Below are 17,758 nucleotides of genomic sequence, written 5' to 3'. Positions count from 1 at the left end.
ACACTCTCTTATTTTAGGTATGGACTTTTTAAGGGCCGCGAGGGCCAAATTAAATTTTCAAGATAGTTCCGTGGTGCTGGAGATGGACCAGAGGGTGGTGGAACCGGTGGAGACACCTGAATTGGACCTTAGCCATTTGAATGACCAGGAAAGTAAAGCAATACAGCAAGTGGTGAGTAATTTTTCTCATTTGTTTTCAGAAAAGCCGGGAAACTGTCAAATAGTCACGCACAAGATTCAATTAAATGCCGAAAAACCTTGTAGGACTAAACCTTACCGCTATGACAAACAAAAAGACGTAATCATCGAAGAACATATTCAGGAGATGTTAAAGAATAAAATAATAACGCCCATAAATAGTGAATACGCGAGTCCAGTCGTACTATGTAGGAAAAAGAACGAGTTTCCTCCTTCGGATAAAAGGGCTTGGAGGTTTGCTATCGATTATAGAAAACTAAATAGCATAACTAAATTCCCAGTTTACCCTTTGCCGGTTATAGACGAGATCATTAGACAGATTAAATCGACGAGATATATGTCTACTTTGGACTTAACGTCTGGCTACTATCAAATAGCTATGAGACCCGAAGATATACATAAAACCGCGTTTATAACAAAATCGGGCACTTATGCATTTTTACGCATGCCTTTTGGGTTGTGTGGGGCCCCGTCAACATTCCAGAGAGCTATGGACATTGTTCTAAAGCCTGTCCTAGGAAAATCAACTTTAATTTATCTAGATGATATAATTATAACGAGTAGTACGTTGGAACAACACATTAGTGATCTCGAACAAGTTTTTAAATTATTAAAAGAGGCCGGTCTTACAATTAACGCCTCAAAATGCAAGTTCGCAACTAAAGAACTTAAATATCTCGGTTATAAAATTTCGCAAAAGGGTATAGAAACGCAAGATTCAAAAATAAAAGCTATTAAGAATTTCCCACCGCCCAACACCGCCAAGAAACTTTCGTCTTTCCTTGGACTATGTTCTTACTATCGATCTTTCATAAAAGATTTCGCTAATATTGTTGAACCACTCTTAGTAATCAAAAGAAAAGAGTAAATTTACGTGGACAGCGGAAGCTAACACGGCTTTTGAAAGATTAAAAGAAGCGCTTATTAATGCCCCTGTTTTAAAATTTCCTGAGGGGGACGAAAACCTGGAAATTGCGGCAGATGCATCAGACTATGCGGTGGGTGCGGTTCTTATGCAAAATAACTATCCGCTGGCATTTTTTAGTAAAACATTGAATCAAACACAAAGGAATTATACAGCTACAGAAAGAGAAACATTAGCCGTATTAATGGCTGTACACAAATTTCGAGTTTATTTCGGCAAATCGCCAGTAACTGTCTTTTCGGATCATGCGGCTGTTGGTAGACTTTACTCGGGAAAAAACCTAACGCCCAGGTTAATAAGATGGGCTTTAAAACTCCAAGAATATAATATCACAATAAAATATAAACTGGGTAAGGAAAACAATGTAGCTGACGCACTTTCTCGTATAAAACTGGACGAGGAAGGTAATGAACTTAAATGCGCTGTGTTGACTTCAAAAATTTTAGATTCTAGAGATACGGTTATTACTGAACTGAAAGCTGATCCTGAATTTGGAAATATCTATGCTTGTTTGAAAGACCCCGAAGGCTTTGAGCATACAGATATCGATGCGATAAGAAATAGAGCAAAAAACTATGAAATAATAGATAATTTATTATTCTATACGAAAACAACGAACGAAAATCTTGAGTATAAGCCAGTCATCCCAGCCTCGCTTCGATTAAGCATTTTGAGGGAGTTGCACGAAAAAAAAACAGCGGGCCACCTCGGGGTCAGAAAGACTTTAAAAAGGGTACGCGAGGCGGTATATTTCCCGCAATTATACAAAATAGTAACGGCGTATGTCAGGTCCTGCAATCAATGTCAGTTAATAAATGATATTAATTACAGCCCGGCCGGGTACTTAAATAGCATTCGCGCTACATTTCCGAATGAAATTTTAGGCATAGATCTCCTTGGTCCCTTCCTCCAGAGCGAGTTAAATAAAAATCGTTTTCTTTTAGTAATAGTAGATCATTTTTCAAAATGGATAGAAATTGTTCCACTTAAACGCGCGTCAGCCAAAACAGTCGCAGATGCATTCTTACACAGATACATTTTAAAATACGGTGCACCGATAAAAGTCATTAGCGATAACGGAAAACAATTCATTAGTCAAATATTTGAAAACATATGCAATGGACTTGATATACGCCATATCAAAATGGTTCCGTATAGACCACAGGCTAACATAGCAGAAAGAGTTAATAAAAACATTGTAAAAATAATTCGCAGTTACGTTAGCACACATCACAATCGCTGGGATGGCTACATAAATGAATTAGCTTATGCTTTAAGAACGGCACATCATGATACTACGGGAAAATCTCCAGCAGAATTATTTTTAGGCAGAAAGTTAATTACGCCTTTAGATAAATTATTCTTTGTGCAACAAAGAGAGCAGGAATTCAAACAAAAGGACGTGCAAAAACTAATTGATCAGGCGCTTAAAACCTCGGATACGGCAAGAAATAGGCAGAAAATTTATTACGATAAAAAACGCCGTGAAGCAGATTTTAAAGTTGGTGATAAAGTATTGAAACGGAAATTTTCTTTATCAAGTGCCCCAGACAATTTTATGGCAAAGCTAGCTCCAAAGTTTGAAGGCCCCTATGTAATTCAGGAAATCAAAGGAGTAGTTTTATATCTTAAAAACGAGAGAGGGGAAATCTGTAAAGCAAGTCCCGACCAGGTGAAAAAATACTATAATCCCAATGATTTTGAAATCCTTAAAAGTTTCTTGCAGGACTCAAGTCTAAACGAAATAGAAGGGCCAGAGACTGCAACAACTATTCCACCACCCAAGAAACGGAGAACTGAAGAGAGACCTAGCACTTCTACAACCCGGACGTCCGTATCAAAAAGAAAAAATGATTATCAAACTCCGGCGTTTAAGAAAAACAAAAGTACAGATGAACCGGGTAAAGAAACCGTGGTAAAAAGAAAAACACCACCTACAAAGGATGGCAGGAGGAATTACACATCAAGAAGAACGCGCGCACGGCCACAGAGTCAGGTGCCAGCAAGGCCGCCGTTCCGGAAACTGAAACGCCAACAGGAAGCACAGAAGTACGAGGAACAGAAGAAATTCAAGGACACCAGACCGGAGGACGTCAAGACCAGCCGTCCCAGGCAGAAACGCAAAAGCCAACAACCAGACGATTACTCCGTCAAGAGGCCAGCATGTAGAGGACGCAAAAGAAAGATCAACGGGGACGACAATTGGAGATCAACAAGGAGAAGATTGACATCCATGACACCTCTAACTTGGGATCAATTTTGTCAAAAACGGATGACAGAGTTTCAAGCATCGAAAACTCAAAGATAAGTTAAAACCTTCTATAAATCTTTTTCTCTTTTGTTCCGAAATGTTATGCATAAGTACGAAGTTCTATGTTTTGACGAAAGTCAATATGTCTCGGTTGAGACTTAGTTTTGTTTTACTTTATTTAGCTAAGGCAAAAGTATTATTTTCTTTAAGTGTAAAAGCTAAACACAAGCATTTTCTGTTGGTCGAAAGACTAATTCTGTTATGTTAAAGCCAAAATTTGGCCGGAGATAAAAATAACTTCGTATTCTTGTATGTACTAATAAGAATTTTAGTTTCAGTGCCGCCAGCTTGGCGAAGGATGAGTAAAGTAAAAATTTATTTTCTCTTATTCATTTTATGGTAAATTGTAAAAAGCATATGTATTAAACTTTTGTAAATGTATGTAAATACTTGCATGTTATGTAAAAGTAGAATTTAGTCTAGAAGCATAAAATTGTAGATGCTAAAAGTGAATGCTTAAAAGCAATGAAGTCAAAATTTAAGTATTAAACTGTAAAGTCATGCTTTAGAGCGAAAGCCTGCATGTTTAAAAGATGAATGAGGGGGAAGTTAGAATGAATGTGTTTTGTAGGGTTCTCCACCTACATTTGAATTTTTAAGAATATTAAAGTAGCTCATTGAGTTGTAGAATGTCGAGTAAGGTGTGTCTATTTGGTTGTTGAATTCTAACAAATCATGGTGGTTAGGGGAAGTGTTGTAAGACTAAAACACGAATATTCCCGTTTGACACCACACACGGTGGAGAGCCAGGGTAAAGTTAAATTAATGCTTGAAAAATTGAATGAATGTGAATTAAGCAATAAGTAAGAAAAACGAAACGTTAAAAACAAAAATTTATTGTGTCAAGAAAGTGTAAATTATAATGTATGTAGAAAGATACTGATACTTATTCCTTCCAGCATCTGGAAGGAAAGACCAAGATTGATTGATGAAGTCCAGGAAAAGTTGCTGTAAGAAGAAACCTTTGTAAAGAGTAACAGAATTTTAATTGTTATATAAGATTATTTTTGTGTAAACGAGGCTTTCGCCAGTTAGTTCAGAATTAGATAAACTTACAACAGGTCGTTTGTAGGACCTGCTTCCAAGTTTTCCAAATTCTGGCAGCGGCAAATGTAGGGTTTATATTTATTTTAACTAACATTTATTTTAAGTTTAAACTATCTTTCCTGTCAATCCTTACTTTCCCCTGGAACTGCCAATGCCAGAATATGTAAATTTGAGTAGAACGCGCAAGCATTCAAATTATCAGCGGAAGTAGTATGATTTAAATAGAAGGAAACAAGTTCGGTGAGAGAGAGTTATTCTTACTTAGCGAGCGCGGAGGTAGTTATAGAGATTTGAAAAACTCGCGTTGCGGCCTATGTGCTTGGCGGGAAGTAGTTGCAATTGTTCCAGTGAGCTTCAAGTCTGCTGAATTAGCAGCCGTATTGTAAAACGCGGTGAGTTAGTTAGTTGAGAGAGCCTCGTAGTTAGAATATTGTCTTTAATTTCTTTTCAGGTTTTTATTTTTATTTTGACTGCCGAGTTGGCACCGTTTGTAAGCGTCAAGAGAACGCAATTGTAAATTAGTACGTTGAATAAAAAGGGACTTAAACCCTTTATAAGACTCTGTGGTTTATACAAGCTTTCACAGTCACCTCTTGGTTGCGTGCTAGTTAGAGGCGCGCAACGTTATAATGTCAATGTTCAACAAGGTACTCGTTCAGCTTTTAAACCTCATTTTAATTGCAAATGTATTTCACCCTAAAAGGATCGAAAACGTAATACTAAATGTGTCTTCCGTATTGCGACATTTTGATTCTCCAAAGCGTGTGTACGATGTCGAAATTCAACAAGGGAACTCTTTACTTTTTAAACTTTATTTTAATATTAAATGGCATTTAACACTGAAAGAAGCAAAACGTAACACTAAATGTGTTTTACATATTGTGTCAATTTGACACTCCAAAGTATGTATCTGACGTTAACGTTCAATAAGGACTCTTTGGACCTTTTAAACATCATTTTTATAATTAACGGAATTTCACATTAGAAGGAGCGAAAACATAAGTTTAAACGTTTTATCCGTATTGCGTGCTAAAAATATATAAGCTAAGAAAATCAATAAAACGCGTGTTGAAATTTACTCACGAAAACATATTCTCGTTTACAACTATTCACACCAAAAAGCTTTTTCTCGGTCAACACACATACTAAATTCATGGATGTAAAGATTAACCTGGACGCGAAAGCAAACAAAATTTGCATTGCCAAACATTTTCAGCACGATGCTATATAAATTTATGTGTACCCATATGAAGTTTAAATAAAGGTCACAAAACTTTCTGGGAAATAGAAAAATTCCGATTTCATGTTTGAATGTAGCAACAGACGTTCTGTATGGATCACACGTTTTAGTCCAGTGTAATATCAAGATAGAAAAATTACAGACTTTAGTGTTATATTTTCAAATATTTCTCGTCTATTGGATAAGAAAGATATTATCACAAAAGTTTCCACTATGTCTGGCACAAGAAGTTTTCAAAACTAATTATTTTATTTCTGCTTTTCCTAATATAATATGATGAATTACAGTCTAAAAAAGCTGAATATTTCAGGTATCATTTCAAATAATTTCTAAAACTAATGCTAGATAAAATGTTTATCACCCTCACTCTATTTTTTAGCATATGTACAGCGACATGTAACCCTGGATATGAATTTCCTGATAAATCGGATAATCTGAATCTTGAATGCGATCAGAGGACAGGATACTGGTCACCTTACGCGAACTTTCCTGACTGTGTTTGTAAGTAAACTTCGTTTCAGAATATCTATTCTAGAACAATATAAATTACCATATAAAATGAAGAATAAATTAACAACCAATGAATTGATAAAACAATTAAGTACTCCTAACAATTAAAAGATTTTTAAAAAAAGTTAAAGAAAAAAATCTGAAAGGTTTGAGACTTTAAATTTTGTCCAAAGGGGCGATTTTCTTAACATTTTGTGTCTTACCTTTATTTATTAAATATAATGTTCTTTGTCCTTAAACCATGAAATTCTGTTCAACAGCAATGTCGCAAAATAATTTTTAAATGATCATATCTTTAAAATTTCCGATACACAGTTCCGCGAGCTGGAGATAAAATAGTCCCCCCCCCTCGTAAAGTGCTGCCATTGCTCGCTTTTAAATCGTTGAGTTTGTTAATCAAAATCTCGCTAAAAGTTTACAAAATATGAAATCTATGATAAAACAAATTCCAAATTTCAGATTTGGGCTTGCAGATTCCCATATTCGCAGTAGGATTACGTCATTCAGAATTGGATGGCTCTATGTACCGTTGTTTTATCACAGTGCGAGAGTAGATTACGTTTCCGTCTGTATCCGCTAGGGGCGGGGCTAGCGCGGCCATCTTGGGGTCAGAGCGTTGCGCAGCTCAGTCTGCATCTAGCCGTGCTAGTGAGAGTTTCGTGCTGTGCTCCGTTCAGATACTGTGACGGTTTGAAATGTCTGCGTTAATTGAAAATCCCGCGAGCTGCGAGGTGCGCTCAGTAATAAGGTTTCTGACTGCAAAAAACTGTAAACCGATAGAAATCTATCGGCAGCTTCGTGAAGTGTATGGGGACAACATTATCACTGAAGGTGGAGTGCGTCAGTGGGTCATAAGATTTCAAAATGGCCGAACCAATGTTCACGACGAAGATCGAAGTGGGAGACCCAGCATAGTGACCGCCGAACTTCTCGAAAAAGTCGATGCTAAAGTCCGTGAAAATCGAAATTTCACAATAACGGAACTTTCTTTGAGTTTTCCACAAATTTCGCGAAGTTTGTTGCACGAAATCATCAGCGAAAAGCTTGGTTACCACAAGTTTTGTGCAAGATGGAAGGCAAGAAGAGGTAACGAAGTGGTTGAAGGCGCAGGCGGCCGAATTTTTCGACGAAGGAATTTCCAAGCTCATACATCGCTACGATAAATGCCTTAATTTGTATGGTGACTATGTAGAAAAGTAGTATTTGAGTGTGGCTTTCATCTGTATATAATAAAATTTGTTTCCTATACTTTGTTTATTTTTTTACTCCAAAACGTAATCTACTTTCTGGATAGCCCTTATACATACATTTATGCAGATTCTTCATTATTTAATTTCTTCAAATATAATACAGGGCAATAGTATTTGGTGGCAACGGTTTGAAAAGTGATATGCCGTTTATAGGGTTCCCATGCTAAATCGCAAAACGAAACCAATAGTCCTTCCAGGACAAAGCCCCTTTGGACTTAAAAAAAATTGAAATTGCATCTTTAAATAGTTCTAAATGCTACAAACTGTTGACACACCAACACAGTAAACAATGTTCTTTTCTACAATTTTCATTACCAAATACAAATCAATCAAATGTTACGCCTCCAGTCAAGTTTTTCATCAAAGTAAATAAGCGTTTCCTTTGATTTTTCAAGAATTAATTTTAACTTCATTGCGTTAAACAGGCATATTAAGTAAATGCAGTTACTTGAAAACTTGATTTTAGTTTATTGTAATTTGTTTTATTTCTATTTTTATAATATTATGTATTGTTTTTTGTTTATTTAGTGTATTTCATGTAATAATGCTATAATGGCATTTTTGTAGCCGACCGTTTAGCTACTTATGTTTGTAAGTCTTATTTCTTTCATTACACTTTAGATTGACAAGTTTGAATCTGTTGGCATAAGAACTGTGAACCCTAGGCAGCTCAATTAGAAACAGAGACATAGGCAAAATCACAGTTTTCTCGCTCATCCGTAACATACGGTGATTCCTGGACAGCTCTGAGACCTTCTAAAAACTTCCAAAAGACATAATGTCGAAGTACTACGAGATATGTTTCACGAAGTTTCCAGATAACCCTGTATATTATATCAGTTGCGCCGCAAATGAGGCTCAGTTATCTAAATAACTCACCTAATAATTAATATTTAGTTTAATTCAGTTAGTAATTAAGTGTCGTACGATTCTACATAGTTCCTGCTATGTGAATATTACTTTAGATATCATTTTGTGAATGATATTGGTAATATGAGGTATTTTTCGTCTGTTAAGGAAAATTTGCCTATTTCTGTTTTTCTCCTTGAGCTCATTATAGTCGTTTAGCTTGCTGTAAAGCTACATAGTGTTACAATTAAATAACGAGATTACTTTTAAAGTTATACCTTATTACAAATACATAGTAATTAATCCGCATTTTTTTTTGCCTTCATCTCATCAACAGACTAAAACGTCTGCTTCCTTTAAAGTACTTTTTGCAATAGTGAGAAGTAACCTACTGTATCGTGATGAGTCCCTTAATATCGCTAGGACGAGAAGATGAGCGTTAATTTCATTTTTGACTTGCTCATTTGAGTTTTTTGCTCCCAAGCGAAGAGGGAGGTTCTTACTGGTATGGATTGTAGAATATCGTGTTAATGATCGTGTCATTGCATGTGACGAAACATGGAAAACCCTTTTTTTGTCACGTGCGATGGCGTATTCTATTCAGTATTCACAATGTATCGTGCCATGATGTCGCAGCAGATGCTTTTCCTGTTCTCCTTTTGCTAAAGTGTGCGTTTTTTGGTAGTAAATTTTCCGCAAACTTACGCAATTTGCAATTCCTCATGCAAAACAGTTATTATTGTCTCTTAAAGTCTTCATTAATTCTTGATATTACAGGTAGACTAGAACTGTCATCATATTCCATCTTTTCTCGACCTTAAATAAATTGTTGGTGCCATCCAAAAACTCAAGTGCGTGACATGCAATTATCGGCAAACATTTCTTTTAACTGAAAGAAATCTTTAACTGAAAATACTCATTTTGAATTTTTTTTAATTCACAAAAAATTTGAGATTAAAGCTCTGTTGAAATTATGCGCACTTATCATGATGATGGCACTCCGACAAAACAATGTTCCAGCTTAAGAAAAGTTTAAAAACAACTAAACAAGACATCTCTCTACAAGTCGCGATATGGCTCCACTTGTACTGGTGACATAAAGGTCACCTACATTCCATCTTCATTTCCTGTCATCAAGCCTACGGCTAATGGTTAAGGCAAGAGAGCTTCCGTTATTTAATTGTTGCACCTCGTATAACAAAAGGACGCAAAGAGGAAGTTTAAAAAGCCAACCTCTTGGATTTTAAGACTAATATATTTACACAGATCGTGTAATAACAAAACACTCCGCTGCTTTTGGGATCACCAGAACACAAAAATTAAAAGTTATGTATTTAAAATACGAATTTTACAGGTTCATCTATAAGATTTGGCTCAGACCGTCAACTTGCGTCAACAACGGTGACTAGGTGGTGTGGTGTATTTAATTATGGCAAAGCACACTAGGGCTATCTGCCTAAAGGGAGGGATGCCTTTCGTGGAGGACTTTCTAAGGGAAACTGGCTCGTATACACGTTACACATGGGGAAAACCACGAAAACACCCATGCAGCCAGCCCGTTCGCGGGTTTCGAACCTCGGACCGAACTACCAGTGTTCAGCGACTTTACCGCTCGGTCGCTGAGGGGCCAACGGCGACTAGGAAAAGCTAAAGCTGAATCAAACGATTGGTAGAAGTTGTAAGAAAGTAGTATTGAAACAGTAGCCGTCAAAATATCTCACTGAAAATAAAGAATTCTTTCTTTTATACATTAACTAACGTGTGTCCTGGTAAAAGCCAACGAAAATAGAAGTGACAGTACAGGTAAAGAAAGATAAGTTGTTAATAAACATAGAAGTAGTAATTAGAATATGAACGAACTTAGATAAAGAGGAAAAAATTATAATAAATAAATGCAGAATTCAGATTATATTTTCTTACTTTTCTGTTCTAGAGAATTAAAATGTATTAGACCATATGTTGTTTAAGGGGTATCAGCAACCCCTACATCGATAATGTTAAATTAGCCATTTTCGATGTACCTTTTCTCAAAATTTGCTTTAGATACACGCTTGAATTTTTTTGTGTAATTAAAGTATACATATCTGATTATACTGAAATGTGCTTTTGAAACATTTTGAATTTTAGAGTAATTTACAGAATATTTTGTTAGGCATAGTAAACTTTAGTACTTTTCTCACATAAATGTTTTTTCGTAGTTTATCACAAAATGCCCATTTCAGTAAATATTAGGAAACATAATAAATAAGCCAAGACAATTTCAGATACTTGTGAGCAGTAGTTCCTGAGAAAAGGTACATCGAGTATAAAAATATCACGTTTGGATAAAAACGCGTTTTTATGTAAATATCCTCATTTATCAAAGCATTCGATGACAAATTAAAACTAAATTTTTTACAGTTCTAGTTTTCATAGAGATTAAATAATGGTATTTTTGGAAAGATAAAAGTGTAGAGAATTTGAAAATGCAAAAATCCGAAATCACCATTTTTTGAAGATTTTTGGGTTCTAACACCATTTTACATATGGTTACGAGCATGAATATTATTGAAAGTGTAGTATGAGCTGCATGAAAAATGAAATATGCCCCTTTTTAATTAGATGCTAAGAGTTATCGAATATTATGGATTGAAAATTAGCTTTGCTCATTCCTATACTTAAACTTTCGTTGTTTCAATAGACAAGTGACCTTGGCAGACATTTGAATTTTCAAATATGTAAAGTTCTAAAAATAATGTAAAAATTTATTTCTTGTCAATGCATAATCTTATGGATTTTTGTAGCAAAGTTGTCTGCCATACCGATGACCAGAAAGAGATGTTGATATTCAAAATATATAAATTTGAATTTGATGTAAATCTTTAACTATTTTTTAATTCACGAAATGAATAAATCATACGACAGATTTTAATGAGAGAAAACATATGTAACGCATTGAGAAGCATACAAAATAAAGTATTATAAAGGTAGAACAAACTCATATGATTTGAAAGTGGGAACTGCGAGATTACAGTAAAGTTATAAACTTTGAATTCAGAATACAAATAAAATATATTTTAGTAAGTGTTTGGAAGCATTTAGTTATGATACCCCGTTTCATTCCATTATTTTTCTTCTAATAATTGATATATATATATATATATATATATATGGGGGTATCAATTTTAATGATTTTTAAAATAGACAACGGATAGTTATGTATCAAAATATTCTAGCCTCTTAATCGTATGCTTACAAAAGAAAATAATCCTTGCTTTTATCTGTCTGTTAATATCGAATAGAGGGAAAAAACCCTTGGCTCAAAAATAATTTCGCATCATTATAGCAATAACGTGTTTAACTGAAAACAGATTATGAACAATCTGACATAGCGATGAAATCTGTTAAGTTTGCTTTGATAAAATTCTACGCAATGTTTTTCCAGAAATATACGCACTTTTTAACTATTAAATTCCTTTCTAATATATTTAAATATCAAGGATGAGAAACAAAGAATTGTGAAAAGAAAACAAAATACTAAGGCTGGGAAACAAACATTTAAATAGTACTAAGGCTGGGAAACAAAGAAACAAATACTTTTCGGAACAATACAATTTCTTTGCGAAAATAATTATTTATTTCAAAAATATTGTTTCAGAAAAGAAATTAATTTTATTCAACTCACCTGTAATATTAACCAACAAATAATTATCTGATTATTGTATATGTAATTACAGGGTGATCAGCAAATAAGCCCTGATTTCAAAATTAAATATTTCTACAACAAAGATCGATAGAATTATGCGGTAAACTGTACGTTTATTAGCAAAACGGTAAAAATGGTGTACAAAAGTTTAAAAAATTTAGTTATAAAAATCGTTAACAGATGGCGCTCTAATCGCAATGACCTATCAATAGCCTTTAAAATGTGCTTCGAAGTCGAAAGTGATCAGTACAACTGTTGGCTAGTGAAAATGGCTAACGTAGAAAGTCAAATAATGTATTTCATTGAAATAATGTATTTCATTCATTTTGGTTCTGGAATTTCACCGATTAGAACATAGTTCTACTGCAAGACGTCGCAGATTTCAAAACCGATTCAATGTTCTAGTTGGACCCGATGCGAAAACCATTCGCATGCTCTTTGCGAAATTCGAATGGATTGGCAGCGTGGCTTATGATCGAAAGGGAAATGTTGGGCCTAAGCAAGCTATAGTCACTCCTGAAAATGCAGCCAAAGTTTCTGGATTTGTTCAGCAAAATCCTAGGAAAAGCATCAGAGACAGGTTTGAAGTACACGAGCACACAAAAAATATTTAAAAATAGCCTACGGCTCTTTCCATACAAAATCCAAAGTCATCAGGCCATACCCATTAAAGCTGTGCAACAAAGGGTTGACTTTGCGAATCAGATTCTAACAATGATCGACAACGACGTATTTGATGTGAGCTGCATCTGGTTCACAGATGAGGCACATTTTCATTTGAATGGAATCGTTAATAAACAAAACTGGAGATTTTGCGGTACCGAAAATCCTCATTTGTATGAAGAAAAAGCACTGCATTCGCCTAAAGTTATGCCATGGGCTGCGATATGCGCCAGAGGCATTATGGGACCCTTTTTCGTACGAGAAACGATAACTACTGAACGTTACGTTACAATTTTGAAACAATTTATCAGCACTCAACTGACGTTAGAGGATCGACAAGGTATCGACTGGTTCCTGAAAAATGGGGCTCGACCACATCGAACAAATAAAATTTTTCACTTTCTTCATGAATACTTTGTAAATAGAGTAATTGCGTTAGATTATCCTCAATTTATTGACACAGGAATAGCTTGGCCTCCATATTCTCCCGATCTGAGTCCTTGTGACTTCTTTCTGTGGGGCACATTGAAAGACGCTGTCTATCGAAACTATCCTGCTACTCTAGATGAGCTTGAATCGTTGATTGGTGCTGCAAGTGATTCCAGTTCCGTCGAGACATTGCAAGACGTGATGTCAAATTCCATTGTTCGTTTACGCCACCTCATTGTTTCGAACGGTGAACATTTTGAAAAAAAATTGTATTTTGATTGCAAAGTCTGCTTTATTTTTTTAATTCATTTTTTGACTCCTTTCAGAGAAATAATTTTCAGTGCAGAGCGCCATCTGTTAACGATTTTTGTAACTAAATTTTCTAAACTTTTGTACACCATTTTTACAGTTTTGCTAATAAATGTACAGTTTACCGCATAATTCTATCCATTTTTGTTGTAGAGATATTTAATTTTGAAATCAGGGCTTATTCGCTGATCACCCTGTAGGATGTCTGTGTTCCAAGAGTTCTGTAAGATAAGGTGTGCAATAAAAATGTAATAAAAACGAAATATATATTTTCATTATTTAAAAAGCCATGTTTTATTGTTTTTATTAGCGGTGATATGAATAACTGTACCTTCATTTTTTTTTATTCTGTGGATTTGCAATTTATGAGATCCTCATGAGGAATATAGAAGAAAGATTATCGTCTGATAATGTGATCATATTCCAATAATAATAACATGAAAAGTTTAATATTTTGTTCCTGTTCTGTGCTTCATACCACGTTTGAAATTTTGACTGGAATAACATAAACGAAATACATTTCTCTATGTACATAAATTAGTTTTTTCGACGGCTGATAGCATTTGGGTGTCTCTAGCGACTCATTTTCAAACATGTCACTCCTATTTGCAAATTGCTTCGAAGAAGGAAATCAGCAAATTGAAAGATTTTATAAGCTAAGAAAATACAGTTGCCAAGTAATCATCCAAAACAAAAATAAATACCTTAAAATTCTATACATTTTGTTTTCATAAATTGGGAGATTTCTTTCCAAGGAAATAAATAAAAGACTTTACTGCAAATTCAATTTTACTAAACCTTAAATACTTTAAGACACTTTAAGAAGAAGACTTTAAGAACGTGCACTTTAAGAAGAAGAAAATGAAAGAAATTAATTCTGCTATAATGAAAATATCGTTGAGGCAATTTTCTTGGAAAATATGTATAAAATTTCAAAAATAATATTAATTAAGTTCTCGAAACCATATACTTGAAGTACGGGTGTTTCTCAGTGGATGTGGTGAAATTGCACAGATTTTTTAAATTTGATTCATTGGCTTTCTAGATGCAAACGGTCGCTGTATTTTATCATATACAGCATTTGCGCATAGAAAAGGAAATCTCAAAAAGTTCTCGATTTCTTTTCTTTGAAGTGAATTCAGTTTTATATCCACTGTCAAGAAATATAACAATGTCTAGATCTGAAACAACCACATTTTACCAATAAAGATGACAAATTATAAAATTTAATATCTTTGCATCTATGCCTATTAAACTCAAAAGTAAAAAGATATAATAAATTGAATTTTGAATATTGTAACTTAACAAATAATTAGATGCATTCAGTGAATGATTAAAGCATTAAAAACGCTTCTCTTAACATCTATTGATACATTTTTGCGAGACAAAGCATTATGAATACCCCTGCAATGTGAAAACTTGCTCGCTAGAAAGACATAACTGATAAGGGGAGAAGGTGCGGATCTTATTTAGAGGCCGCTGCAAAAATTGAGGCATCATTTTGCCGACACAGCAGATTTAAGATTTAGCAGAGGCCACCTTTTGATGGTCCGAATCTTAGAACAAATTTCCTCGAATTAAGGCTGCGTATTGTGTTCTCGTTAGTTGTCATTCTTGCTGTCTACAAAAGAAGACTATGAGACCAGTTAGACTCATAGCTGAGGCGGTTTACTTCCATTCTTGATCAACGAATCCAGACATCGGAGCCATCTCCGTTTCGGGAAAATAATAGGCGGCTCCCGTTGGCTTAACTGAACAGCTGCATAAAATGCAATTCTGAGTGAAACGTTAGATGAAACATAACTCATTGTATACCACGAAGATGCCGCTTCAAGGTACTCATCTTTTAGGCGAACACTTCATTAACAGATATATCGAGGTAAGTAAGCCTGATGATGGAATATGATTTTAGAAAGCATACAAGGCTATCCTTCGGATTAGTGGTTGTTGTAAACCACGCCAGATTTTGTGAGCTTCATATTTGACTTGCTGCTTCCTTTCACGCTATTTGTGTATCCAGTTTGTCAAAAAAATATCTTTTCTAAGAGGTCAATACTCCTTGTCATTAGGTCGATAGTATGGTGCAACTATAATTTCAGGAACAGGATGGTTTAAGACCCATTCTTTAAATAAAACAAATCTTGTTTACATATGGGATAGTTTTTAGTCCCTTTAACACAAAGAGGAATTAACAAAGTTGGATCTATGTTCCGACGATCCAGACAGATTAGAACTGCAAATTCAATAACACCGTCGAGGACAATGGCTCTGATCTATCTATATCTGTCATCGAAACTGTATTAATTAGGCTTATGAATCACGTGGTCATTAAAGAAAAATTATGAATCACATGTTCATTAAATAGCAGATACAGACGCAAGCACCAGGCTTCATCTGCAAATGTAAAAGAATATTATTATCTTCATAGAAGTTCGATAGTGTTAGAAGATTAAAACATTTATTTTGCGCATACCGAAAGAAGTCACTGTATCTTCAGCCGAATTTCCTTTCAGATTATTCACACACTATGATTGGAGGAAGAGAGAACTAAGAAAGAGAATTCATTTTCAGAGAGTTTAGTAAGTAAACGCAAATCGCTAACTTCCTAAAACGACTCACTTTCTGATTACTAGAGCAAGCACTGGCAACACAGGAATTTCTTTTTCTGATTGGAAAATGAAAGAAATGAAAATAATAGAGGCTAGAATGTGAGGCTTGTTCTTACCTAAATAAATCCTAAATAGTTAATCCTAAATAATAAAAGCATGCATTGCAATCTAACCCACTTGGGTTCTATATCGTAAAAACACTTTTATCGAAAAAAAACCTTCTCTGAAAGTAGAAAAAACACGATAGCCCGCAGGAAAATTTTAGATTTTAATTCGTTACATTTTGTAATATTCAATCTAGATAATATTATTATCTAATAATTTTCTAATAATTATAATAATTAAATTTAATAATTTTCATTTAACTAAAAGTTTATTAATACGACGACTTGTAATAATTTTAAATTTAACGAAACTTATTTACTGCCATTTGTGGGATACTAAAAGCACAAAAGCTTTAATATATAGAACGTAACAAATACATTCAGTGTCTACCCATCTAATTTGCGATAATTTGGTAGAAAATACAAGTAAATCTCTTATTGTAACTTGATAGTCGAACTTGTAGACGGGCGATGAAAATAAGCTGCTTGCTGATGGAAACCTCCTTGCCTTGGAAAACCTCTTTCGCTCTCAACTAAACATTCGTTGTTTATTAAAACTCCCGCTAATTTGCATTCCGGTTCATGAAAGCTGATGAAGACTGATGAATGAATTGCAAATTTTGACATAATGAAATGTGTTCTCTAAAATAAGGTTTTCAACAGCATTAGATTTATAGCAAGCATTCATTTGCATTTATTTCCAATCTGAAATTTATTTACAAAGAAATGAAATTTTGTACGTGTCTCGTGGGAGTGATAAACTAAAAGCAATGCAAGGGATTAAAAGTTATCTCATTTACCCTGGAGAAATATGGTTATTCAAGGAAAATTTAGCATCCCAGTATAAACAATTCAAGTGCTTTAAAGTAAATGGCAAACAATAATTTTATAAATAACACGTCAGTGTTTAAATACGTAGCTTTATAAAGTTCTTAGTATCAAGAGGACTGCGTATCAAATGAAACAAATAAAAAGTTATTACATAAAGGATGAATAATTATAATCAAATCTGTTTCACCTAAGTAAAAATCTGATGTGTACACCACATGACTTCCTTGTACGGAATTTTAAATCATACACATTTTTTCTTGCATTTCATTTAAACTTAATGGATTGAATTTAATTTACTTCGCCGACAGCGCGTAAACCACAATAGAAAAAATGCATTCTTTAAAATTCACTCTAGTATTTGTTTACCATAGCCACACTCTGGCGCTAGATTAACTTAAAAGTATTATATTTTGTTCATATTATAACTCATAAAGCACAAAATTTATATCATTTAAAGAATAGCATTATCTAATCGCTGCCACATGTTCTATTCAAATACTATAATAAAGCTAGAATGATGTATAAAAGAAATTAAGCAAACAAAACGAAAAGAAAAAGTTTTTCACAGACGATTGAGTATTTCTCATTCAATTAATTCAGTTTTCACTTCGCGAGAAGACAAAAATACATAAAAACTCAAAATATCTATATTAAAAATTACGAAGTAAATCTCAAACACTTATTTCCTCGAAAAAATTCCAGAAAGGATTAAGCATGATTTAATTGGCAATAATAAATGAAGGCATTATCTTTGTTGTTCCGAAGCTAAGTTTCTCTAGATTGGCAACTAATCCACTA

At 34.2% G+C, this 17,758-nt stretch overlaps 1 protein-coding gene across 3 annotated transcripts in view; it reads left to right on the top strand.

Moving 5' to 3' along the window:
• LOC118189478 (hemocytin-like) overlaps positions 1-17,758 on the top strand; it is a 728,690-nt gene that overhangs the window by 75,546 nt on the left and 635,386 nt on the right. For all 3 annotated transcript variants that reach the window (XM_085820839.1, XM_085820840.1, XM_085820838.1), the window contains exon 5: positions 6,101-6,222. In XM_085820839.1, the coding sequence (XP_085676965.1) occupies positions 6,101-6,222 (122 nt within the window). The remainder of the gene's footprint in view (positions 1-6,100; positions 6,223-17,758) is intronic.

Source organism: Stegodyphus dumicola, chromosome 7 (assembly GCF_044657685.1).
Source record: "Stegodyphus dumicola isolate Sdum_Otavi_A_Nest chromosome 7, ASM4465768v1".
Lineage (NCBI taxonomy): Eukaryota > Metazoa > Arthropoda > Arachnida > Araneae > Eresidae > Stegodyphus > Stegodyphus dumicola.
Note: the sequence above shows the minus strand (reverse complement) of the source record. Positions and strands in the feature narration are given on the sequence as shown.